This window comes from Onychostoma macrolepis, chromosome 01, assembly GCF_012432095.1.
Source record: "Onychostoma macrolepis isolate SWU-2019 chromosome 01, ASM1243209v1, whole genome shotgun sequence".
NCBI classification, from domain to species: domain Eukaryota; kingdom Metazoa; phylum Chordata; class Actinopteri; order Cypriniformes; family Cyprinidae; genus Onychostoma; species Onychostoma macrolepis.
Window position 1 is genome coordinate 16,561,523 of NC_081155.1, and position 27,896 is coordinate 16,589,418.

Genomic DNA, 27,896 nt, shown 5'->3' on the forward strand with positions numbered 1-27,896 from the left:
TGCTGGCAGTCAAGGCCCACTGCCTACTTTTCTCTGTAAAACAAAGAAATAAAACAATCCTTCCTTTCAAAGTAATAAATTACAAAAATATACACAATAAAAGCTGGAATATGTACCACACAGAAGCAGTTATGTCTCTGCACAGTTGTTGGAAAACATGGTAAAGATCAGTGGAGAGGGCAGAGCATTATGAATAACGCTGTTGTATTCCTTATTATGTCTTATTGTAAATCGGCCCAGTCAAAGCTATTCTCAGTGCATTTTTTTAACTGCGGGTTTGTGTGTCTATACAGTAGCTTTCCCTGTATGGTATTTGTATCTGTGATATGTCAAGTTATACAACAGTAGTTAAGCCAAAATACAGTGAAAGTCAGAATCTACCTGGAATCCCTGTGTTCCCTGATTATAAAATGTAAAGCGGTTCCTTTGATATACTCTAAAAAAAAGTTTGATTTAAATAAATGCTCCTACATTTACAGTGTCAAACACAGTACTATACAGTCTCTAAACTACTTCACAGCACTAGACAAATAGGCAGTACAACAGTACAGTACAAGTGAAATTAAAACAGTAATCTCTCTTCATAATACACTAAACAGACTATCACTGTCCCTTTAAAATAATATACATGCACCATCACGCACGACAAAAAAGATAATAGGGGCTCCAATAATCAAATTGTGCTTTAATATTCCACTGGGCTACGATCAGTCAATTCATTCAGTCAGATATGTGACAAACAAAACTCCTCACCGGACTCACAAACATCAATGTTTATATAACATTATCGTTATAAGTATTATAAGTTAAATTTAGGTGAACATGTTAGGCCTATTCATAATGTGACCTATTGATTTCCATTTTCTTTAGAATATTCTTTGTATTCCAATAATTCAGATTTATTTATTTTTGTTTGTTTGTTTGTTTGTGGTGGCAGAGAAAGACAGAGACAGAACAGTGCAGAGTACTTAAAAAAAAAATAATAATAATAATAAAATTCATACTACTAGATAAGACCAACCAATTTCTCCAACCAAAGTAGGGACAGTAAACTTGGGAGACTAATCTGACACAGTGTATGAGAGTGCTTATTTAGCAAAAAGTCCTTCCAGCCCTCTAAACATGGGAGTCAACCTCAGGCACAGCAAACCAGAAAACTTCATTTAAACTGCATGAGTGCTGTTATGAGAGCTGCTCCTTGTTCCTCAAATAGATACTAATCATTCATAGTTCGGACAGGTAAGGGAGGCACAGTGTTCAGAAGGTTCACAGTAAAGATTATCATCTGATGTAGCTGCACAGTTTTTCCTGTATCACTAAAAATATAATTAATAATATAATTAAAAATCCCTGTAATGCATTAATCTACAGTGGCAAAGGTTCTAGTGTCGGCGATTTTTCAAATGTTACAGCAGTGCATATACTTGAGGAAAAATGACTTTGTATGTCATGCTTCTTGAAGATAAGGTTTAGACCAAAGATGGTCTTTGAACCTGTGCATGCTTTGGAAAATTTGTAATACTGTCTTCTATTTTACAGTTATCACAATTACTCAAAGAATTAAACATTTCATTTGGAACAACTACAGTTGTCGATTCAGCAAAATTTACTTCAAAATACTCTCCTTCACTCTGTAGTTAATCCTGCAAATCTTGTGTCAAACAGTAGAATGCACAAGCACTAAAGCATGTTGAGCTATTGAACAAGAGTTAAACCAGTTTGGGTTTTTGTAATCATAGTGCAAGAAAGAAAAAAAGCCTGCTTGATCTTGAATTTTAAACCTGCTGGTTTCGATTTACCTCAAGGATTTATCGTTTTTAAAGATCTTCTGCTCCAAGAAGTCGGAGAAAGGAGCCCATTTTGTTTTAACTTGCTCAGTCATCGAGTTGGCATCTTGCCTGCATTGTGGGTAGAGGGCTCAATAATGACTAAGAGAAATATAATTTAGTTCAAGCCAGCCTGACATCTCCATTAAACCTTAAGGAAATGGCCTTCTGGCATGAGGGCAGGTCAGATATGGCTGATCAGTTTGGCAGGGAGGTTGTTTTAGTGACATAAAAGTATGGACTTGTAGTGTTCCATTGCTTTTGGATGGGTGGGGAGTGCAAATGAAAGCTCACTGCACTAGAATAACTCTTAGGAGGAAGACGAACCAAACAGAGAGCAAGATGGTGATAGTCCAGCACACTGTTCTGCAGTATCGGTTTCAGGTTCACTCAATTTCCTACTCCAACACTCGCTGAAATACTGCAGAATGAAAACCGATGAATCAGTCAAATCCATGACTAGATCCTCTGTAAGATTTTATCAGGAGAAGGCTCTATTATCTAATGCTACAACATACGCTTCCCTACTGATGGACCTTCATCTCAAGTCTTTTGAGTTCAAAAGTTCATATTTGGCAAGCATTTTATTCAGCTTTCCTCAGTGATGTGTCTCCAGCTCTACAACGGTCCACTCACCCTGAGCAGAGCTGCCTGGAGCCTCGGGTGAGAAGCTGCTCACAGACGTCACTGTGGCTGAAGGGGGTGTCAGAGGTGGCAACAAGTTGGGCCACAGGCTGCTTTCGAGGGGGCTGAGTGTCCCACCTGCTCCTCCGGGTAGCAGAAGAAGGGGCGAGCAACCATCACCTGCGAGCAGTAATGTCTGATTGATGAGCTGCTGGACAATGTCCACTTTCTTGCCCCAGTCAAACTCCAGAGGCGGAGGTCGTTCAGGAGATCCCAAGGGAGAAGGACTATCTTGGTCTGCTGGAGGGTCTGTCTCTTGAAGTTCTCGCTGGGGACCCTGAATAATAGACTCTGGGGAAGGTGTTGTGCATTGTGAATAAAGATCAGCAGAGTCATTTTCTTCAGTGCATCTTTGCATGTCTTCTGCAGGGCACACAATAAAGGAGCTTTTACCTTCTACTTCCTCTACCACTCCTTGTCCCTCCTCCTCCTCTTCGTCACTTGTTTCCACAGTTTCATAGATGGTGGTGAGACCTGATGAAGGAGACAGGACAACTGGTGTATGCACCTTGTGTTTTTGCTGCTGCTGCTGCTGTTGTTCAAGTTCTTGTTGCCACTGCATGATCTGCTGTCGCTGCTTTAGTTCTTGCTCTTGCTGCTTAAGTTGCAACTCAAGTAAGTTTCTCTTCTGTTCTTCTTCTTCCTCCTGCTGCTCTCTCTCATTCCTTGCTTGTTTCTCCTCTTCTTCTTGTCTCGCTTGTTCTCTATTACGTTTCTCCTGACGTTGCTGGATCTCATGAAGGTGCTGTTGGTGTTGCTCTAGACATCGGAGCTGCGTGTTTGACACCACATTTGGCATTCTGGGAGGGAGGTCAGTGGGAAGCCGTGGCGGCTGGGTCACATGGGGAGCACGTGGCCGGAGACGAAGTTTTGACGACATCGTCATTTGGATCGAAAGCAAGTCATTTGGTTGTGGTGGAAAATGGGAGTTTCCTTCTGTGAATGAAGCAAAGGGTCCAAAACATGTTAAAAAGGAGAGTTAAGCAGAATGCAATAAAGCAATAATGTTACAGACTGCAGAATGCGGTGAAGCAGAAAAAAAGCATTGTGGGAAACAAAATTGTCAATTTTGCACCTTGGTGACATTCTCTCAAGAATATTTTGTGAAGATATTTGTGCATTAAAAGTGGCTACACCCTGTATATGCAGTAACCTCTAACTATTGTGAAGAGCAAACAAAAACAAGGAAATAAAAGCGGATGAGGTAAACAATCTCCCTTAATGTGACAAGCTGAACACATGCAAAAGTGAGCGCTCACCATGCATAGTATAATACAGCATGAAGCAAACAGGTATTTTTTTAACAATGAGAAAATATGACCCATCAATAGATCCATGCATAAAAATTAAAACATGCTTTACACATAAGCCACCCCAATGTACAGCATATCTCTTTGGTGAGGTGAGCATGCTTAAACAGAGGAAGTATTACAGAAAAGTGCATTGTGCAAAGCAAGTCCAGTTTTGTGGATTAAGAATCACCCAGCATTGGGATTTATTGAAGTCCAATTAGTCCAGGTAAATGCGTCAAACCAGGTCCTTTCAAATAGCTTCAGCTCAAACTGTTAATAATCAGAGTGATTAAAGCAGTTGCACCCAGTTAGTCCCAAAGTGGAAGGTGTGCAAAGTCTACTCCAGAAGCAGTGGTATCAAAATACAAAGATGGAGAACAAAAAAGGATGTGGAGGACTTAAAGCACCTTGATAGAGGGTGAGATCCAGGAGGTTGATGGCGTCAGCTCTTGTTTTTCCTCCTCTGGATGGTAGGGAGTTCAGAGGAAGGTGGGGTCAAAAAAGAAAGGGTGGAGGAATACAAGCAGAAGGAATATACTGGCATAGAATAAACTCTCCTTCTGCTGCAAGCATCCTGTTTTCTTTACATAATTTGCTTACAGAAGGTTCAACGTGTATTTGTGTGCGCAAGTGTATATGTGCAAGTTTACAATTTTGTATTAGTAGCCAACTTATAATGCCACAACAAACGGTACCAAATGGTTTAAGTTAAGGCGAATATTAAATAAATATGACTTATGTGCTCTGATGCTTAATAAAACAATACCATGAATTAGTGTCTCAGCCTTATGTAGTAGTTTTACATGTTTCTTAATATTAAATGCCTAATATTTACTCAAATTAATATACCATTGAAATGTTCATTGTTATTTGGCTACAAATGTGACCAATTTGCAACAGTCCATAGTGATGAACAGTGGGCATTAAAACAAATCTTGAAACTCAAACATCAAGAAACATACAGAGCAAAGAGAAATCATGTTAAATATCTAACCTTTATTTAAAGCTAAGACATTAAAGTACTCCAAATAAACAAGACATAAAAAAGTAAGGGGTTAGCAAACCCTAAAGTGCAGAAGAGTGAAACATGTGAGGACAGGATATGGAAATGACGGAAAAGGGATGAAAGACTTATTTATTTAATAGACAACAGAATACAAAAAGCAATGAATATGCATTTGTTCAGTAAAAAAGAATTGGTAAATACACAGAAAATATGTTGAAAGTCCATTACATTGTTCATTTTTCATCAATGGTTACTTCTGTCATTTTGAAGACTCCACAAACAAATAACTTCATGCCAGTTCAGACCAACACCCATTATTAGATTTAAAAAGAATAGTTGAGAAAAACAGTCACCTTTAGTGTAAATGGTAGTAGCTATTGCACATACAGGTTTCTAAGCCATATACTTATGTAATTTTAATAGCTGTATCATATTGTGAAAGTGGCACTGCTGAATGAGCGTTTTCTTAACTGGTTAAAAAGACATCATCAACACGGAAACCCCAAGCTAGACAAAACCCTTATATAGAGATGACATCAAGGTACACTGGAAGGTGGATTTTAAAGTGCACTCTATACGTTACCTGCCAGGGGACTATCAGTCTTTTCGCATATAGTGGAGTAGTAGGGATGCTGAGAGTCAAGATCTTGTTCCTCTTCCTGGTGCTGTCGGGACGAAGCATCAGTCAAGCCAGACTCTAAGGGTACAGCTCCCGCTACTGAATCAGGCTCAGGCAGCTCACTGGACTCTCCACACAGCATGTACTGCTGCTCTGGGTGAGACTGGAACTCTGCATGTTGGCTTTTAACAGGGTCAATCTTTTCCTCAGATGCAGTAGTGGGTATCAGGGTCAACTCTTTAAGAAGCGATGGATCCTTGGCCTCATCTGGGAGCTGCTCTTCATTTTCTAGAGAAAAGATGCCAGGACTCTTGCTGCAACTCTCGGCAGATGACTGGGCATTGGAGTTAGAGGTCATGTAGTCAAAGCCATAGGATGCAGCAGAAGTGGCAGACTGAGGGGTCTCACTACCACCACCGCCATTCTCCCCACCCATTTCTTCACATTCCTCTAGAGTTGACAAGTTGCGGCCCGCAGGTGCTGTTCCACAGGCATTGCCAGTGCCAGATAGCTCAGCTTGAGGGTCACTGATCTGCATTTCACCTTCTGTGTCACTTGCCTCATCTTCAGTAGCTGATGAAGGAGATGATGGAGCAGTTGCTGGACCACCCAGTACATCATCAGCCGGCAGAGTTTCAGGTTCCTCTTCCTCCTCAGCTCGTTCAAGGTGGATGCCTAGATCCTGCATGATGTCTGGCAAGACCGTGGGGACAGGGTTTAGTGGTTCTGGCTGGAGCTCCACTTTAGGATGAATCTCAGTACGTGAAAAGTTGTTGTCTTTCACCTCTTCTGGTAAACTTGTGTCTCTGTTACTGTCAGATGCTAGGTCAGGGTCACTGGAAGTATCAGGCTGGAACTCGCAGGTTTGAGAGGGTGTCAAGGCTAGTTTGGGGCCAACATTCCCCTCTGCAGCAGATATTGGGGCTTGTTGAGGTGTGCAAGGTGGAGGCTCCAAAAGGTTTGATGGAGAGCCCCTTTCAGAGCTAACATCAAGTCTTGCTTGAGCAGGTGTCTGTGTTGGGGTTTCCGGGTCTGCTTGCCAACATTCAGAGGAAGGACTTGAAAGAAGTGTAGAGGCAGGTTGTGGTGGCTGGGCCCAGGCATCAGCAAAGTAACTAGGCTGGTTCCACTGGGATGCTGGAGAGGCAGAAGGAACCATAGGAGGAGGCTGGATTCGGTTCAAGTTGTCTAATCTATAGTCTTCAGTCAAGTCGTCCTCATCTGCATTCCCATAACTTTCAAGCCCACTCTCAGTAATGCCCTCGCTTGCCATTTCTACATCTTCATCCTCTTCATCATCCTCGTTGTCATGATTCTGCCTATGAGAGTCCTCTGCTCTTTCGGACCCAACCTCCATGTCACAGACTCGGTCATCATCATCTTCATCATCATCATCATCTTCATTAGTAAGAATATCAGAAGCCTTCTCAAAGTCAGGGGACCCAACAGATGCACCTTCACCATCAGCTCCTTTAAGGCTTGCATCCCCTAGATCATCCATGCTCTCCGTGCCCTCCAGGACACCTGGAGCACTTAGCTCTGATGCTCCCTGCTGGCTGCAACTCACATCCTCAGAGTCAAGCTCAGACAGCAAGGCCCCTGCCCGCCAAACAGAGCTGGCAAGCCCAGCTGACCCAGGTCGAGACTCTTCAGTAGGCTGGGTGCCACTCATTTCTGACAGAGACACTTGTTGACTGCCTTCCCTCTCTTCTTCTTCCACATCTTCAGAACAGTCACTGTTAATCCTTTCTGCTTTTTCAGCCACCTCTACACCAGAAGACACTATGGCAGCTGCAGAGTTATCAAATTGCAAAGCAGTTAAGCTTTCCTGCTCAGTTGCTTCTTGTGCAACTGGTGCCTCAGCCGCAATAAGCTTTTCATCAACTTTTCTAGATACCTGCTCTTCAAATTCCTGATCGACTACAGATGATGTTGGACAAGCCACTTCAATAGAACCGGCTTCTATTAAGGCCTCTTGAGCCTCTGGCTCGGTGTTATAAATATCCAGCACACTTTGAGAGCTGACATTAGTGACCTGCACATCTACCACTTCCTGAACATCTAAAGAAGAGGCTGGAACATCCAGAGAACTCTCTACAGTTGGAGTAGCTTCAAGCCCTGAAACAGACTCTTCCCTGGCTATGGCTGCAGCTGTAGCTGTTGCTACAGCTACAGTAGCTACTGCAGCTGCTGAAAGTTGCACATGTTCTGCTGCAGGTTCTTTATCATTGGGTTTTGTTGCAGGTTCTTTATCATTGGGTTTTGTTGCAGGTTCTTTATCATTGGGTTTTGTTGCAGGTTCTTCATCATCAGGTTTTGTTTCAGGTTCTTTATCATCCAGTTTTCCTTTGATAGACTGTGTTGGTTTAGCTGGCTGAAGCTTTGCACTGACCATGCTACCTGGTTGTTTGTGACTGGGAGATGCTGCAATGTTCTTGCCTGATGCTGGCCGTGAGGCATTGTTTCGTGGACTAGAAGGCACCTTACGTGTTGGTACACTTTTTTTGTCATCTGGTTTGGGTTGAGGTGCTTTGATGCTAGGTGGAGGTCGTTTGGTAACTGCAGCTGGTTTTGGAGCCTCTGAATTTGAAGGCTTGCTGGCAGCAGATCGGGATATTGTTGAGGGAACTGTTTTTTTTGCAGGTGCCATTGTGCTTGTTTTTCCAACATCTAAAAATGACAAATAGATGTTGATAGCATTATGGAATGAACAAAAAATTAAGCAGTACTTTTCCATAAATAATTTATATACATAATCCTAATGCTATTTCTATGAATGGTACGCCACCTTTCCGAGCAGCTGATGCTGTAACAAGGGGTTTAGTAGCAGTGCGGCTTGTTCTAGGAACTGCAGAAGTAGATGTAGTTGTACCAGTTACTGTTCTTCCTGTAGTTGAAGAAGCAGCTGGTCGTGGGGCAGAACTTCCAGTTGCCCTAAGAGAAAACAAAGAAAAAGTAATTGGGAGCAGCTTCGAAAAAGTGTGATGCCTGTTTGATGTTTGCCATTTTATTTTAGATATTGTGTTTTACATATTCAGATGAGGACGTTTCGATCTGTAGTTGCTTGTTTCATTAGAATGCCTTCCAAGATGTTTTTTGCTAGCACATGTACAAAGTAGGTTCTTATCAAATCAGCTTCCTGTCTTGGGTAGTAATCTGTAGTCTGCATGCGTACCATAAAGCAATCTCAAGCAGCACCAGAAAACTAATCCACTGGGGCCATTCGTCAACTAATGCATCTACATCCCATTTCTCTAACCTGAGAGAACATGACTTGGGTAGGGAGGAAACAGGAAAAGGAGGGGAGAAATGGTGTGATGAAGGGAGTAGAAGTGGGGATGGGTAAAGCATTTTGCAAGTGACCGCATTAGGGAGAAATGGATGATAATCAATTTTTCTTTCAGTCTAGCCTACACTCCCTTAATGTAATGTAGTTGCTTCATAGTTCCCCTTTTCATGTTCCCAAAGGGGAGAATTAGTGATGAGAAGATCGCTTGCATCATCTCACACGCCTTGGTTACTTGCAATTTAATAAATGCTTTTAGTCTTGCAGCCTTGCAGTTCACAATTTGTCTTTAACTAGATAACTGACAGTCATATTTGCCCTTACCGGACCTTACACTCTAATAGGATCTGATAAAGTTCTCGCGTACAGCCTGCTTTATTTGGACAAGGGCACAACGGGATATGTGCCACGGAAACAAATATCGCTACTGAAAATGCTATGGTCACAGGTCAGTTCCAATGTATATTCATACACCTGGATGCGGTGTTAAAATCTACTAACCTAAATAACTGGCTACAACTAATCAGACCTGGTAGTAATAAGAAAATAATCAGAGTAATATGTAGGAGTGGGCGATATGACCAAAATCTTATATCATGATATGAGTCATTTTTAAGATATACATAGACAAGTAAACAGTCAGTGATTAAATAAGAATAAAAAACTAATTACAAGCAATAGGACAAAAAGACTATAGTAGAGCAAATAAGAAATGCTGTATACGTTTTATAAAACAAATCAAATAGGACCTATATAAAAACACTGCATATTCTTCACTGTGTGAATTAAATATTTTTCATCTGATTAAAGTTACAAAAGTGACTAAAATCAAGAGCAGTGATAGACTTTCTCTCTTTTGTTGTGTGATTTTTGAAGTGCTGTCACTTTAAGAGCTGCCCGGATCCAATATACTGTTACACGTTTTCTTTCTCAGCTGTTTGCTTTCACCTAAATTACTGTGTTTTATGAGGATACTTGCAAAGACGGGCATTTTAACGGTTCAAGGTCTATAAAGCAGCAAAAATAACCATTTTCAACAGTCCTGCGATCTATGAGTACCGCTGTCACTTGTTTGCGTCACTGATTGCATTTCAACAGCTTCAAATCACTTGTTTTTAAACCGCAATGCTTAAAAACATGTGCAAACTATACATTTTCGTGAACATGTAGCACAGCAATGTCACATGCTAATCACGATAGGCGATAGTCCAGTCCAAAAAAAACACATATACACATACATATATATATATATATATATAAAATTCTTTAACAGTTGAACAAATTTCTACCAGTTAATTGTCTACCACAGGGCTGGGAATAGAAAAACAATCCCAATTCCAGAATCGGATACTTAAGTTTTACAAGTATCTGATTCCTGACATTTAAAAAAAAAAATTTGATCCCCCTTTCAATTTCTGTGGGCCCCTCTCTTTTTTTCTTCATCTGTGAGGACCCAACCTGGTGATCTGCCAGGGCCTTGCTGATTAATCTAAGCGCTCCGAAGTTTGGCTACAATTGCAATCAGAAGTCGAAAAAGCTCAGTATAATATTTAGGGATGCACGATATTATCGGACCGATATTGGCTTAAAATGTTAATATTGGCATCGGCCCGATATGAAAAATTATGCCGATATGTCTTGCAGATAAGAGGAATAACTCATGTGCTCAGGGTGTGCTAGCGATTAGATCACTTCAGTAGTGTGGTCATTCTTGAAGCAAACTTTTGCTTGAATGATGATTAAATTCACTGTTTTGGATCACTGCATTTCATTTAAGAATACTTGTACAAGATGATGCATTCGGTGTGTGATAGAGTCAACAGTTTCTAGCACGTGCAGTAGCAGCAGCGGCCAGTGTTGCCAAATAGTTTTCAGAGAAAGTTGCTAAAAGGAAGGTCGATTTGTTGCTTAAAGTTGCTAAATAATGTTGTGATGTCATTTCGTGATGACATCATTACATCACAATGCAAAATTCTTTTTTTTATTGTCACTTATCAAAAGTTGCTAAAAAAAAAAAATAAAATAAAATAAAATAAAAAGTTACCAAATAAATTTTAAAAATTGCAAAATTTGTTGCTAGGTGCTTTTGGAAGAAAAAGTTTGCTAGGGTAGTCTGAAAAGTTGCTAAATTTAGCAACAAAATTGGAAAACAGCAGCAGCCTTCCCTGGGTCCTAATGCCCGACCGGCAAGGTGTTTTATTTACATTAGGGGGCGCTGTTGTAACAAAATGAAAGTAAAATACACAGAGTGGTGGAACTTTGTAGGCAAAAACCCAGAAGCGAGTGCATTTTAGCACGTCCGGTTCCATCGTCCCAGAGTCAATGGGTTTTTTGAATGGGATTTTGGTTAAATCCCTAAAATAAGGTCCGTGGTTCAGACAGGCTCAAGATACTTTCACGTTTTATTCTACGACATAAAACACACCAGTTACACCACACTCATGATTTTTTAAACTGTTACATTTCTTAAAAAAGACGGTTGGTAACAAGCTGCTAAATGGGACTACAGGCGCTGTCGGAGACATTCAACGTCATCACACTGAACAGTTTATCAATTTACAGTATTTTCCAATACGAGGTTCCAATTTGAGGTTACCACTGCATCTTTCTAAAAAAATAAATAATATATATATATATATATATATATATATATATATATATATATATATATATATATATATATATATATATATATAAAATAAGCAGCTATTGATATATAGTTGATTTATAATTATTTTCAAAGCTTTCAAATGTACTATTATTATAAAAGAACTTCATTGTTTATTTAATTCTAACAAATAAGTTTGTGTTAAAAACTAACCAAAATTTCAAGCCTGAACACACCATCAACAATGGCGGACGTTGTGTTGCTATTGATGTTCATGGCTTTGCGAACCTACATCGGCAAGGAAACACGGCGAATCCAACATGTTTGTGTTTAGCTGCCATTTCAAATATGGTGGTCAAACGTTTCTGTTAGTCTTGTTGGTCACGGTAACCCCGCCCCCAGCCCCTGACGCAAGCGGTTCTTACTTCAAGCCCAACAATGTTTTGGTGCTACTTACGAACCACTTTTCCTGGTTCAGAGCTGGTGCTTTGGGTGTCGAAAGACAAAGAACCGGTTTGAAACTAGGCTCCGGCTCTGAACCAGCACTCGAACTACCTTGGTGAAAAAGGGGTACCACGTGCAGTACCACCAAGTGGACTCGTTCTCAACATTCACCTCGCGTCTGCACTGTTGTACACGGACAATCCAATCCACACAAGCAGATGGTGACATCCGCAGACACTATTGATGACAAAAACTGCATCATGCGGACAGTGCGTGCACCATCGTGGAATGTGGATGGCTGAACTATACTTTAGACTTTAGTCTTTATGATCAAAAACACCATAAAAAGACCTTTTATTAGCAAGAATCAGAGCCACCAAAACTTAAAAAGATAAGAACTGTATGAAGCATGTTGGAATGCTCAATTCAATGCCAGTAACCATAGCACATACTCCAGCTCTTTGTATAAAAGAATACGGGCAATGAGCAAACTTCTCATAGTAGCGCACAATGTAGAATATGGTCAAACCGCTTGGCCCCAAAATACCAAGACTATAACATCTCCCCCACAGATTATTCCGAAACAACGGCCAATTGTTAAAGAATGAGAACAAAAGAACTGGAATCTCCCATTACAATTCTATGACCTACATAAAGTTTATTTGTACTAACTAGGACACTGATTAAACCATCTTTGGTCAAATTAAAGCAAAATAAAGACAACAACAAGAGGGAGAAGAAAATCACATTACATAAATAGAGGGCAACTAACATAACAGGAGAGCATTAAGGTATAAAATAAGCATAGCACAGCAACTAAGGTCAACATATTTGCATCTTTATCTTCATTTCTGTAGCATTATGCCTATCAGAGGCACCAAAACTCAATTAAAATGATGCAGATGGAAAGTACAAACCAAAAAGTTTCCACAGAGACACTGGCCGCAGACATCCAAAGGCTTAGGTTTTTACAAAAAAAAAAAAACAACTTTGCTTTTCTAGGGCTCATTATCTTCGTGGCCAAACAGAACATAAAATTGCCATGGCTATGATTGTGATAAAGACAAGACTAACAGACAATAAGACTGTTGACCATTATATATCTATTTTTCCAGCTGCTAAACAATAAAATAATGGGTTGAGAAGTTTAAGACGACAATATAAAAGAGGTCAAAGACGTAGCAATCAAACAGGAGCAATCTCCCTTTATCACAAACGGAAAGAACACAACACCCACCGGCACAGACATTTGCATATCAATAATTAAGTTTAAATTAAGTAATGGCCATTAGGATGAAGGTACTGTTCCAGATTAAATGAGTGTCACTCAGCAGAGCCTCAGGCAGTGAATTTCCATTATATTCCAGTTAAACATGGTTTTAAAACTTAACTGCTCCATTCATTCTAGACATTTAAGGGTGTGTGGTCCTTTTATTTTCGACCTCATTAGCACCATTTCAAAATTTATAAGCTCATTCATTTTTAAATATTCGTCTTGTGGTATAATGTAACAGAAGCCATCTGGTTTACCAGTAATTTTGTAGCAAAGGAAAAAGGAAAACAAACGGTGAAAGACTAACCAGCAGCTTGGTTCAAGGGAAATGAAAATGGTCGATGACTTAAGAGTTCAGAAATTCAAGAGGCTCACTTTGAAACAGACCAAAAACTCCAAATACAAGGGAAATTTGATTTGGTAAGCACAGCACTCATCCAAGTCCCATGAAACTATAAACGGAGTGAGCGAGATGGCTGGTTTAGCAAGTTGCAAACAAAGAACCCTGGCAAGTAAGCCTCTTTTACCTCAACAATGTTACCCACAAACTGGCAAAAAGTCCTCTCCTAGGAATGCCATAAATGTCTAGTCAGCACATATACAATACATATACCAGAAGAACAAAGTAAGAGTGAAAGAAGATGAGAGGAGGGGAGATGCTGTGATTGTATCACGAGGAGACTTTGATGGAGCTAATTTACATTTCCCACAGTAGGAGTGTGATTGTGTTTCTGCAGTGCAAACATTTCATTTGAAGCTGCAGTGAGAATATATATTGTGTGGCACGCAAAAAAGGAAAACAAACCCATCTAAACGGACAGATCAAATGAGTGCTCAAATTCATAACCACTATTCACTAACCATTACTCTATTCTCTGAATTAGACATTTCATTCCAGACTGAATTCAGAGTCAGTGCAGAAATACAGTGTGCACACAAACCACACCCTGTATATTTGTCTAAAACAACACACGTCCAACAAAAGTGAGCCTAAACAGCCTTGTAAACTGACATTACCGCATAAATACATAGAATTAAGCACATAATTAAACCGTAATCACAACATAAGACCAGTCATATTCACATTAACTGGCTGACTGCATTTACAACACTTACAATTGATGAGCTTGAATATGTAATCATCTGCAACAAACAAGTTTCCCACAATTTTCGGCCAATGACTTCCAGTTGTTTGTGATTATTAGATCTTTTTTAAATATAGGCCTAATTTTCATTTTCTTTAAATGATAAATATATTAGAAGTCACACTCACAAAGTGGTATTTCTAATTGATACGATTTTAGATCTAAGCAATATTAAGAAAATTCAATTACTAATTTAAGAATGTTAAATCTCTTATATTTCCAGACTTTCTATAGCACTTTACCAAATTTACCCCAAATTGTTTTTTTTTTTAATAAACAAAGTATAAATGGTATTATTAAATCAGCTGGGGATGAAAATCACATTTGTAGGGAAATGGGAAAGAAATCAAACTGATCAATCCTAATCATTATCAGAACCACATGACTAAAATCTCAAAAGTAAAACTTTGTGAGATATAGATATAAAGTGAGATATATGAAATGAACGAACAAGAGACTGAAGACATAATTGGTAATGCAGCCAGCTTGGATCATAAAATCCATTTAACTCTAGTTAAGATACCAATTATCATTCCCAGAGAGTAGCATCAACAAAAAGAGCACTGTTGAGCCTATACTCTGGTAAAGCCTAATCTAAGCAGTCTTTCAGGGAGTCTGACTCAAAGCGACAGAAACTTGAGCCAATAACCACCAGACAAACCAGAGACCCTTCACTGCAAAAAGCATGCAGTCATTGATATTTGTATGGCATATCCACTAAATGGTGTGCAGAACACAAAACACTTCTAAGATGTTACTTCATCCAGATCGATGCAGGAAATCTGCCTTATTGATACCTTAAAGCCACATCAAGAGTTGTGCAATCGTGCACTTCCCAGCATTTCAATTTTCCATTCAAATACAGTCAAATGTCCAAGCTCAAATCTCCAAAAGCTGCTTTACCTGTTAGTTTTGGGAGCTGCAGTGGTTTTGGCTGTGGCTGAAGTGCTGGGTTTGGCAGCAGGGGCAGCAGCTGGCCTTGGAGCAGGAGCTGAGGAAATGAAATTGAAATAAATCATGTTCCAAAGTAAAAACTGACTGGGATTGCTCAAGAAAATAGTGGTAAAATATAATGATGAAAAGAACTATAATTAAATAAAATTACATTTTTATTTTACATAATGACTCACTGCACCACAACAGGTTTGTATTGTCTCTGGCACATGAGAATAATATATCTTATGTTATTTATTAGTACATGTCCAAATCCAATCTTAGAAGTACTAGAACTAAACTCTGTAAGTAACCTAGTAAACCCATACATGCCAGGCCATCTTACCTGCGGATTTGGGTTTGGTTGCAGCACTAGTTGCAGCTGTGGCAGGTCTCTTACTCAGGCTGGTAGCTGTGCTGGCAGCCGGTCCTGTCTTTGTTCCACTGGCTGCGATGGTTGTCGTTGATTTGCTAGTTCCAGCAGTTGTTGCTTTAGGTTGGGCTCTTGAGGTTGCAACGGCAGTAGAATAGGCAACGGGTTTCTTACTTGGACCAGAAGATCCAACGTTAGCGGTGGGTTTCTTCTTGTCTGCTGCCGCAGTGCTAGCTGGAATGGGTTTCTTGGTTGGGGTACTCGATGCAGTCCTTGTGAGGCCATTAGCCACACGGCTTTGGGTTGCTTTGGGTCGTGTGCCTGGTCCGGTGGTAGCTGGACCTGCAGCAATCTTGCCTTTGACTGGGCCTTTGGATTTGCTCTTAGCATCTACTGCTTTCCCAGAAGCTTCTTTTACAGTTGGAGGAGCCGCTTGCTCATTTTGGGGTTCATCAGATTGTGGGGGTGTAGTATTATTTTGAGACGCCCCGTCATTGCCAGTTTGTTCTATTATGGGTTCTGTTCCTTCGGCTTCCATTGGTTCAGGTGATGCTGTGGCCACCCCATCAGGTTTCATCGCCAATATTACCCGACGAACGGTTGCCGCTTGATATGCTCGCTGGATTCAGTGCTGCTCACACACTGAACCCAGGGATAATGGATGTGTTCACCAACTCAGTAACTGCCCTGTAAAAAACAAAAAACAAACAAACAGGAAAGACAATTAAATGCTATTTGCAGTGACTTTTTTTGGCTCTACGCACCTGAAGCAACTTGATTATTACTGAGTTGGAGTGTAACAGTTGCTTCTCGTACAAAAACACAAATACAATCAGTTTGGCAGAGAAATGCTTTTGCTGCGTGTAATAGATCTGAAGAATTTTAAAAGTAACCATGGAACTGAAAGAGAATTTAAAAGTAAAACATTTTACAGCAAGCAGCATTTTTTTTTTTTTTTTTTTTTAAAGAGAACCATTCCTATGAAGGGCAACTTGGAAAATACAGGAAATTATACATTACGAAAGACCCAAAATACAAAAAGATCAAGTCCAGGTCGAACATCCTTCATAAGTCCATGTCATCTTTCAGTTGTTTAGAATCTAGAATGGACTACACTGTAAATATTTTCCTGTTAAATTTACGAAAACAAACAAAAAAACTAAGAATACAGTGACTGTTTCAAGTATTACAGAATGGAATACTGGTACCTGTATATTTTATGACTCATAACATTTCATTTCATTATGTGATATAGCTAGGTAACTTTACAATTAATAGTTTTTACTGCAGCATTTTTAGTTTTTCTGTTCTGCAAAAATTACATTTTTATACTGTGACAGTTTGATAATGATGCGGAAAAGTGTTTCTGTAAGTATTTTGATTGGGTCTCAAAGACATTAGTCTGAATTGAACACTAGGCTGCATAAAAATCTAAGTGTTAAGATGATTTATGGATTTGAGTCATTTATGTGGATCATTTACACAGAGCAGCCACCACCACCTGCCCTACAGAAATATGATGTCATTATCTGGACTTCACCTACCTGTTCATACAAACTAGTAATTTCCTGTCTGTCAAGTGTAAACAGAGATGGCATCATAATTGACAGACAGGAAATTACTAGTTTTATATACATATATAAACTTTTTTTTTTTTTTTTTTTAAATATACCCAAAATCAAAATCTGGCAGAATTCTAAAAGACAATATACCAATTTCACTGGAGCACTGCTCTACGCAAATCGTTTTCTTCCTTCAGGCACTGACGCAAAAGCTCGTCAGCAAAAAGATTGTGGCATGGGATTTGAAGAAAGAAGGATAAAGAGTCAATGTGGTGGAAAGGGGGGCCATGAACCCATTCACCCCGTCCTTTTTCCAAACTCTTTTATTCAGAATCCTCTTGTCTTGCTCTTCCCCCCTTAAACAGTTCTCCTTAGCCACAACCCCCCCTTTCTTCTACTCTCCTTCCCCTCCTCCTCTCCATCAGATCTGTTCCCTGTCTGCAGCCACACAGATGGCCCTAGCAGCTGAGCTATTGTTCTGGCTCTCCAATAAGCCCAAGCCACCAAACCAGAGAGCAAATAAAGACAGAGAAAGGAGAAAATCGTGGGATGAAGTAACAATGACCAGGCAAGCAGAGAAATCAAATTTTAATGTGGCACCATCCAGAAGATGAGTGGAGTCAAGTATGTGTGACAGAATCAAGAAGAGGAAAACAAACAACCAAACTGTGAATAAAAATGACGAAAGCCCCTCAGAAGTGTCCCTCAGGAGACCAAAAACAAAGGGGAGGCATTACACGCATTCTAGAAAACTTGTCAACCTACAGGCCAAGATGATGAATTGGGCGGTCAACTTCTGCCCACGACAGGACAAAAATTACCCAGCAGCCCTGCTGCTGTGTCTCCATGGTGATGTGAAGATCAAAAAGGGGACATTTGAAAAAAGGGATCCAATTTAATCAGAGGACAAAGTTTCAGTACAGCAAGACCCTTAGAAAACAAGAAAAATATCACTTCATTAGTCACTAAACACAAAACACGAGCAAAGTGTGCAGTTTGGATCCATTTTTATTCTTATATTTTCAGTTTTCAAGTTTTAGCAATTGTTGTCATTTTTATTATTTGTTTTATATGTCTAGTGTTTATTCATTTTTCTTCAGTTTTAGTTTTAATAGATCAAGTTAAACTAAATGAAAGAGAAATGTTGCCTTTGCAACTATAGCTGAAATAAAAGGTTTCATTTTTTTAATTTCAGTTAACATTTTCTTTTAAATTGCCCCCATTATGGCATTTTTAAGGTTGCTAATATTGTCTTAGTCTCTAAGGTCAAAAAACACTTTTGTTTTCTCAAAAAATAGATTTAATTTTACCTAATTTCTAAGTGATTCGTAAACGACTCGTGCGAAGCAGTTCGAAGAATCAGTCTCTCTAAACCCCTCCTTTCCGTGAGCCCTCACTGCTGTGATTGGTCAGATGGCGCAGTCCTTCATGATTGGTCTACTGCGTAGTGCGTACAGAGTGAATGACAGCCCATGTGCGGACATTATGCAAATGTGTTACTTAGTGACGTACAGCCGTAACAGAATAAGATTCAAATTCAGAGTCATTTAGGCAATTGAAAGCAGACTTTTTTTTTTTTTTTTCATAGACAACTTTATGGTACACTGTCGGCTTCACAACTTTGCAGATAGTTTATGTTCACATACAGCTACATGACACACTGCATGAAAGGTAATATTCGAAAAGGCATAACAGGGGCACTTTAAGCAATAAAAAAAGAAAATGCTTTCATTTGTAGTTTCAGTTAACTATAACCCTGGAACGCATAAAAGAGAACACAGGGAAAAAGAGATAAGTATAAGGACAAACTATCAAAACAATAAGGGGAGGGTAAGAAAGAATAAGATGTGCTATAATGATTGTGTGTACGAAGAGATAGGGTGGGTTATTGTGTGCGTGTCCTCGTTTGACTGGATGAAACCGTTTTGAGTGTTCACAAAGACAGCGGAAAAGGGTAAAGCCTGCTAATGCAAACAGCTTAATCAAAAAGCACTGGAGATTACGTCTCTCTCACACACACACCTCCATTTCACTCACTACACTTCAAATAACAAAACCGGCTTCTTTCAAGAAATCTATCAGCAAAAGCACTAGTGACAACATTCAGGTGCTCATGGAAAAAAACCTGCTTTATCATCCAAACCAAAGCTGTTAAAAACAGGTTCCTAAAGAGGGGTTATGCATTGATGCCATAAAGGAACCATTTATTTTTAGTGTGAAGAACATTTTAGTAAACTGAATAACCTTATTCTACGATCAATGACCTTTTGTGGACTGGAAAAGTTCTGTGAATGTTAAAGGTTCTTTATGGAACCACAAATGCCAATAAAGAGCCTTTATTTTAAAGAGCGCAGATAACATTTCCACCAACAAATGTCCATGATTTTTCCATGGCCTTTCCAGTTCAACATTGCTGCTACTGAATTTCACACTGTGTGAACCGATTCATCCAATTTATCGAAAAGAACTCACTTGGTAATTTCTTATTTGTAAGCAAATTGTTTCATGGCTTTTGAGCAAGCAGTATCTTATGATATCGTAGCATGAGCATAATTATAAAAGTGTATATTCACTATTAAAATTTCCATGAGTTTTAACACAGTTTTAAAATTTCCTGATATTTCTAGGTCTTCAATGAATGAAGGAACCCCTTCTGCCTCTCCACAACCTCATCCCCATCTTGTCCAATATCTCAATCCACACCATTTGTTTGGATTAGGGCATTTATACATGTATAGACAGAGGATTATAAAGGTGCCATGAGGACAAAACACACGTGTGCTTTCCTAATCCTAAACCTAACCCCTATATTAAACCTCAGGACTTATCAAATCTAAAATAAAATCTTTATAAAGCTGCTTTCCACACAGGAACGCCCTTAAAGTGTGTCTGTCATGTTTTACTTACTGTAATAGCTTGATGGACTGTGCTGTGACTGCTTCCCACTAAGCACTTCAGAAACATCTGCAGGTGACAGCTAGCGACATACACAGGCACTAAGCAAATGCCACATTCTAGGTCCAGTTTCCAGAGAACTTCTGCATGAGAAATACCGATAAAGCTAAAAAGGAACAAATAAAGAGGTCTTGCAAACTCAAATTCCTGCACAGGGCCTCCAGTTCCTCAGGGCCGAGCCATAACCAGCTGTCACAGACAGACATGCAGCTATTTCCATGCAGCTGTAGTTGGCCACATCCTGCATTCTTGTAATAAGAGCCAGTAGCAGGCCTTCGTTTATCAAATATGCCCTTATTCTAATCGACTGGGTATAATTTGTAATTTTACATGAAATTTATAATCTGCAACTTTAACCTGACGATAACAGGAAAATAATTGCGATAGGATGAGAGATGGATTACCAAATCAGACTTCACCAGAAAAAAGACAGAAATGACAAACACATTCTCCTCATGCAATCTGCCCATACAAGGCAGCGCTCTCACAGCTCTACTACTGGCACACATACTCCTAAGAATCAACACATGAAAACATTGAAAGAGCGCAGCAACACACCCCTCCTAGTCCCTCTCTTTTACTCCTTCCACATTACAGTCAATCAACTCCATGAGGCCGTTCTCACCAAGATTAAAATTCTGTAACGTGCATAAAGCTATTGTTTAAGGCTTGTTGTTATTCTTTGTGCATTTTTCACTTGTCAGGTCTAAACATGTCTAAAGTTTGTATTGTTTTCATAACATGAAATGTCTTTACTATCACTTTTGATCAAATTAGTGCATCCCTTTTGAATAAAAGTAAGCTATTATTGTTCCTAAATAATAAATAATAATATTACTGACCCCAAGCTTTTAAACAGTACAAGAGAACATGCAAATAATTAAATATCCTAAAGGCAAATTATCACAAAAGTATTTTGAATAAATAAAATTTAAAAATCATCAGGAATCAAGTGCTTACATATATCTGATGATTCATTGTTCAGCATTTGCACACTTGAAACCAACCTCTGAAATTTGCATGGACTTCAGTCTGTGGGTGTTCACTTTTTACTTTCACTCTTCCCATATAGGAAACAACAGCCAGTAATAACTAGGCCAAACATTTTCAGTATTAACGAAGGATGTGCAGAATATGGCAGATTTTCAAAAACCACCATAGAAAAATGTGGAGAAAAAGCTTCTGTCTTCGCCTGCATATCAGTTACATTCAGAACAAAATGGAACATGCTGTGTAGTGCTGGAAAACCCAGATTCCCATCTTTCTCCCCGAGTAACATCTCGGCATGTTTATGAGCACACCACATTCTTTAAAACGGACAAAAGACAGGAAGTCACAACATTCATATACACCCACAACTGTGAGAGTGAAAACTCCCCCTTTGAAACAGGCTCCTCACAGGAAGGGGGGAATTCTTTAATATGCTCAAGCTAATAAAACTGTTCCCAGTGGTGGGTGCGATTTCTCATCTTTTTGATTCTCCACTCACTATCACATATAAAACCACCCACAGAAATAGAATTTAACCGTATAGATACTGCACAAATCGACACTTAAATTTCTCCCCCATTCACCCTAGTTCCTTCAGGAGGTTTCAGTTTTATCTTGGTCAATTTGAAGCAACTGGTCACCATTATAGAAATAGTTTCCCGTCTGCATGAGTCTACAGATTACAAGTAATAATGTTGTAAATAATGTTCAGTTTCTTGCACAGAGTGATCGTTTTGCTTCATAAGACCCCAAAATATCTTCAGGAGCAGGGGGTTGACCGATTATTGGTGTCGATATTAAGCATTTTTATGCTTAATCATTTTCAAAACTAATTTGCAAATAAAATAATTTAAAAGCATTTTTTTTAAAGTTTGTCATAGCCTTTGTTATTCTTAATTTTGACAATTTTCATTTTTACACCAAACACATATCGGTTATCGGTCTACCTGATCAGTATCGGCCCTGAGAAACACATATTGGTTGACCCCTAATCAGGAGCCACAGGTAGTAATTTTGTGTTGCCTGATATGCTTTTTTAGACTCAAAGTGACAGTAGCCTTTGACTTGCATTTTATGAATCACCAAGGACCACAGTTTCAGCTAAGAGGCTTCTTCTCTGTTCTACCGGATGAAAAAAAAAATTGACTTACATCTTGGATAGCCTGAGGGTGAGTAAATTAATAGAATTGTTCACCCAAAATTTGAAAAATGTTCTTTTAATGCCCCCAAATATACTATGTCACTTCAAAAAAAAAAAAAAAAAAAAAAAGGCCAAAATAAAGTTAATTTGAAGTACATATATTCATCTAAACTAAGCCGCCAGCAGCGTGGGCGGAGTCAGGATGTTTGGTATCAGTATACCGCTGCTCAGGTACTTTTTACCCCTAAGCAAAGAACGTCAAAGAATTTGCATACTGGGGCCTTTAGTAGTTTGATTTGCATTGGTGAATGGTTACTAGATGGGTGTTGGGAAGGATAATGGGTCAGTATTGTGTGTGGGGTCAAGCTGAAGTGTCAGACAGCGCTGAGAGTGTGAAACGGTAGTAACGATGCAGATAAACAGGAAGAAATGCAACGACCCTGCTCCCTCTCACCCAAGAGGATTAACTCCAGACAAGCGAGTTGTGTGTGTTGTCTCAGTAAAGGGTGTGAATGGGGCTTAATGACCCAGCAGGGCTTGATTTTGCCATGCTTAATGTAAGGATTAAGAGAGGACATTCCCCATTGTGTGCAGCATACTATGCTGACGGGGGCTGGGCACGGCTAGAACAGAGCTGCCAAAACAACATGAGAGATACTGGACAAAAACAGGCAGCAAAATGGCACAATGCAAAAGTAAAAGTGGTGTAAAAGGACCGTCGCAGAAACTCTTAACCTCTTATCTTATTGAAGACAGGGCAGAATTAGAGTAAAGTGAAGGCTGCAACCATCTCACATGTTCAAGGCAGACTGACAAAAAAAATATTAGCGTCATAGAGGTTTTGGAGAGGGAGTGAATTATGAGCGGGAGAAGGAGAGAAAGAACAGATGGTAAATGGTGGCGTGATGGTTTGGGTGTAGTTTGCATACTGGACACGCAGCAGGACGCTGTGATGGATAGGGATGGAGCCCAGGAGGATTAAAACAGGACATCAGCTCCATCTAAAAACACACACAAACAAACTGTCTGCCAAGTTATCTAGCACTAGTTTGTAGACAGTTAAAAGCTCTTTTGCCAGTGCCAGTGTTTTAGCAGATTATGGGGTTATAAAACCACCAAGAAGGATTTAATATAATAACGTGGCATTTCAAAATGTTCTTTCCAAATGCAAAACTGACGTCAAGCGCTGAGCAGATTATCCCAATAGTAAAAACTCAGGAAACCATTTCATAGGAAACAAAAGAGTACCAGGATTTGATGGTAGTCTGGAATTTACATTACTGCAACTGGAGTCAATCCAGTTCATACTATTAAATGTAAACAGAATTGATTAAACATATGACTGAATTCAGGTTAAAGTATTTGAAAGGCAATGGATAGGTGCATAAGCAAACCGATTTGACGATTAACATGGTTTATTTCATTAATGCGTAACAGAAAATTGGAGCTGCTTCCTTGCTGGGCATCTGCTTGTTCAACTCGACCACCCCACTGTGAGGTCACGGCTAAGCTGGAGTCAACCACACATCTCAAAAGCTGCTAAGTGGTACAATCTGTCTTGGCCAATGCAACAGTCACATCGATAGAGATGCATAAAAACAACTTTTACTAAATTAAGTGGATAATATTCTAAGATCAACAGTCAGTGCTGGGATAGTTAACCCAAAGGTGAAAATTGTGTCACCTCCACAAGTTCAAACTGTATGAGTTTCTTTCTTCTGTTGAACACAAAAGATGATATTTTGAAGAATGATGACAACCAAACAGTTGATGGTGGACATCGATTTAAATAGCATTTTTCCCATACTATGGAAGTCGATGGCTACCGTCAACTGTTTGGTTACCAACATTCTTCAAAATATCTTCCTTTGTGCTTCACAGCAGAAAGGTTTGGAATAATTTGAAGGGAGTAAATTATGACATTTGTCATTTTGGGGTGAACCATCCCTTTAAAACATGATGGGTGCAGTAGGTGGATTCCAACTGAAATGACTGCTAACGTAAAATTAGCCGAAATTCTGCTAACTTGACCGCACCTTAACTCAGCAAAGAAGTGATGTGTGGAAAAATGGCAGAAAAAGAATCTGAGTTTGTCTGCAAAAAACACAGACCACAGACTTGAGAGGGATCAGCAAACCAAAATCACAACACCACAATGACAAAACCTATATCGGTTCCAGCACAAGATGACTCAACAAGTGATGAAATCATTAGCTCACAGGATGCAATAGAAAGCACAATCAATCGCTACATAATGCCAAAAGTGAACCAAGTCTAGCCAAGCAGCAAGAGAGACTGGTGTGGGCGTCCTGTTTAAACAAAGCCGTTAGTGTCAGGAGTCCTTCATTGAGGAGTGTGGCTAAAACAACCAATGACAGCAGCGGCCCTGCTCAACCCCATTCTGACCGACCTGAGCTCAGGCACACGTCTAAACAGAGAGGGGCCATCATAAATCTTAGGACAAGCAGGCCCTATTTTCATGAATTCTTTGTTCTACCATTCTAGCATCAAATTGGTTTTAGTTCTGGACTGTTCGAACAAGTCAATCGGGTTTTTGGGGGGGGGGGGACCATTACAACAGCTGGCATTACAAAGTGTATGACGAATTCCTGAGACAACTGGGAGGACACAATAGACCATTATGGTCTTAGCAAGACATCAGTGGATTCATATAAGGCATTATATGACATCGACAAGGTTGATTAAAATTACCCTGCAAAGAATTTGATCCCTTGCAAATTAGGTGAGCTCAGTAAGTTTTTGTTTAGCTGTCTCTTATTCAACCTAATAGTACCAGTGGTTTTGGACTTTATAGTAACACTTGGCAGCTTGGATGCATAATCTTTTTTCCACTTGTACTTATTCTATTTGGACTTTCTGGCAAATAGAACATATGCCAATCAATTCTATCTGGACTATGCTGTTAGTCTAATTGCTTAGAAGTAGGGTAAACGTACCTATTAAGCTCACCAAAATCTACATTGAGACATTTTTAGTGCACAAGATATTGGTTTCAGTACAAAAAGTTATGTTAAAATAAAGTATTAATCTCTCACACAAAAATATTTAATTTTATTTTAAATGACAAAAGCATTTCAATTAAGATATACATCATTAAATTCAAACAGTCCGGCTGTGCCTGTTCCCATTAAGCTCACATCATGTTTTCTTGGGGAAAAAAAAAAAAAAAAAAACAGAACACTGAGCTTAATTGGAGCAGCAACAATTTTTTATACATTTCATGTAACATTTATTACAATGACAGGATTTTGCTAAATAAATAGTCTGTCATGTATTAAGTTCATACATATTTTAATATAAACAACTATTATTAACAATATCTATAAAATGATACTTTCTTATTGATGTCACAATGAAGCTGTGTGATTTTCATAGTAGTGTACCCTTTAAGCTCACCTTAAAATAATATGAAATCTTTAAAAATTACAGCAGTGCAAAACCACAGACCAGCAATAAACTGTAAATTTATAATATTATGGATGTAAAAGTACAAGCCAGTAATGCCTGTGAAGTAATATGTTAGCGTAGCACACAATCTTATACAGCTAGTCAGCTAACTGTGTTCTGTAGCATCTGCGCTATGTTGCTAAAACTATCTTTTGGATCTAATGTAATTATTTCCCACATCCAAGTTCCAGGTTATAATATGCAAAAGTCAGAACATTAATGTCTTAATTTTACAACAAGTAGTGAAACTTACCCAAAATAAAGGCTTAAACATCTTTTTTTTTTTTAAAAAGAAAAAAGAAAAAGCACATTTAAGGGGCTACTCTTTTGGTGAAAGTTTTTAGACAGCTTTCAAAATGGCTGCCAGACAGTGTGAACACACGGAGACCCACATCTCAGTGTGCAATGAGGTATATAGTAACAAACATATCAATTGGTTAAGACATCAAGTAGGAAAATACATTATTTTTTCTTTTTATAATCTGATCTCAAAAATGGAAGCGTGCTTAATAGGTACGTTTACCCTACTTACAGGTTTAAGCTTTGAGTACCGTCTAAAATCACTGTACAAAGTGAACATAATATTGTTAAAAATACCAACTAGTTAATTTTACCATACAGCTGGTCACGTGACTTCATGGCCACGCCCATGAGGGGCGACCCGCTCCAGGTAGAACTAAACGGCTTCTGCCGTAAATTGTCTGGAGTCTTCCTCTCATGTGAGTGTATCATTTTAGTCTCAGTATATAATTTTATTTCTCAGCCCATCTCTTTATCTAACCCCTTTAATTTACAAGAAATTAGTGAATGCACCTTAAAATCAACAGTTTCCACACAAAACGACCGCTCATGAAAGAACTGCTCGTGAATGGGCAACAGTTCCCTCAGGCCGCGTAAATATCCGGGCCAAGCGGTCATGAACTTCTAGAATGAGACACAGGGTGTGATGAGAGAGAGAGACACGCTGTTATCTACAGACCTGCTGGCGTTACAAGGCCAGGGTGATAACACAGCAAAACATCAACGCGATTCAAACGATAATTTCCAGTCAAAACAAGGCAGTGGCCAGACTAGCTCCGAGGAGAAGTAGCACAGGCAGCCCACGACGGCAGTCCATGATAGTCCACTCACACTATCGATTTTCTCGGAGCTTTAGTAGTTTATTCGGGTAAAAAGAGGACAGCGATGTGGACCAGCGCGTGCACTAGTTTCGAAGCGATGCTATCAGTGCGCGTTTCGATTCAAATTGGTTTGAATTCCTCAACATCAAATCTCTCGAGCACTGCACATTTTAAGCTTAACCCTATGTTAGAAGAAATCCCCACAAAAGGCAGCGATTTGTTTGCATTTCCAAGACAGATGAATATTTGACGTATTTTTATTTTTGCATTAGAAAATACGATTTATTTTATACGTGACAACAAAAATGTTCATCAAACAGCATTCGTTTTATCCCAAGATTCGCTACATGTAACCACAGCAGCCATGCGAGTCGTTTCATTAGTTACGATGCCCTTCACGGGCTGGGATTAAATGCAAACGTATATTAAAAAAAGAATCGTTGTTAAAAACGGAGCACAGGCCGCTGTTCAGTTCAGACCATGTGTGTGTAAACCGATGCATCCTTTAAAAACCCAGCCCAACCCAAACATGCAAAATCGGAACGAAACCAAACCTGATTCCAGAAAACATTCAGAACGGAAACAGGACGTAAACCAAGTTGATTGTGGTCCCAAATGAAGTGACAGAGAATTTAAACCTGGCAAACAGGTTGAAAGATAAGCAAAGTAAACATGCTCCAAAATGTCATTCATTTACCTTCAGATGATTGTAAAAGCGCCTGGTTTCTACTCTTCTGCTTCAGTCCGGAAAAGCGGAAAATCCACGACTTCACACCGGAGACAAGGTGATACAGGAGGCGTGTGGCTCCTTGTGCAAGTCGCTTAAAATATACAAACGTGCAAAAAAAATAAAAAATAAAAAAAAACCTTTATATCAACCCACAGCTTCACCCTCGCGATTCACCGTGAGCTTAAACCAGTGTGAAGGATGTTGACCAGATCCTAACGTGGCAATTCAGAAACAAAAAGGTTCAAGCCACCAAAATGCTCATCGGACTCCCGGTTTTCATCCAATGGGGTCAAGTACCGAAATTCACTTCAAAAGGGCAGTGATGTCACTTTACAAACTATGGCCCCGCCCATCTATCATCCGGCACGCTGCATCTCCATCATGTGTCTGAAAAACATGCATGACTGAGTACTACTAACTTAACTATTAAACAGACAGGA

General features: G+C 39.4%; 1 protein-coding gene across 3 annotated transcripts; it reads right to left on the reverse strand.

The window, feature by feature from the left end:
• Positions 1–2,421: 2,421 nt before the first annotated feature.
• On the reverse strand, positions 2,422–27,775 carry prr36a (proline rich 36a). Of its 3 annotated transcripts, XM_058777587.1 has the most exons (7): positions 27,424–27,775; positions 17,817–17,981; positions 15,463–16,176; positions 15,087–15,174; positions 8,216–8,361; positions 5,392–8,097; positions 2,422–3,446 (listed from the first exon to the last, which is right to left on the reverse strand). In XM_058777587.1, the coding sequence occupies exons 3-7, from the start codon at positions 16,064–16,066 to the stop codon at positions 2,425–2,427; spliced, it is 4,566 nt and encodes a 1,521-aa protein (XP_058633570.1). In that variant the 5' UTR covers positions 16,067–16,176; positions 17,817–17,981; positions 27,424–27,775; the 3' UTR covers positions 2,422–2,424. The 3 variants fall into 3 exon arrangements, 2 of the variants coding, with proteins under 2 accessions (XP_058633570.1, XP_058633560.1); XM_058777577.1 differs by lacking the exon at positions 17,817–17,981; XR_009271556.1 differs by lacking the exon at positions 17,817–17,981 and having other exon boundaries at positions 3,308–3,446; positions 4,210–8,097; positions 27,424–27,764.
• Between the last annotated feature and the right edge of the window lie 121 nt (positions 27,776–27,896).

What these genes read in the sequence shown, in the direction of transcription:
- prr36a (XM_058777577.1), bottom strand. Translation starts at nt 16,066, where the DNA reads ATGAAACCTGATGGGGTGGCCACAGCATCACCTGAACCAATGGAAGCC. An exon ending in AACCAAACCCAAATCCGCAG is followed by an intron (nt 15,175 to 15,462) that starts GTAAGATGGCCT and finishes TCATTTCCTCAG; the next exon opens with CTCCTGCTCCAAGGCCAGCT. An exon ending in GCAGCTCCCAAAACTAACAG is followed by an intron (nt 8,362 to 15,086) that starts GTAAAGCAGCTT and finishes GTTTTCTCTTAG; the next exon opens with GGCAACTGGAAGTTCTGCCC.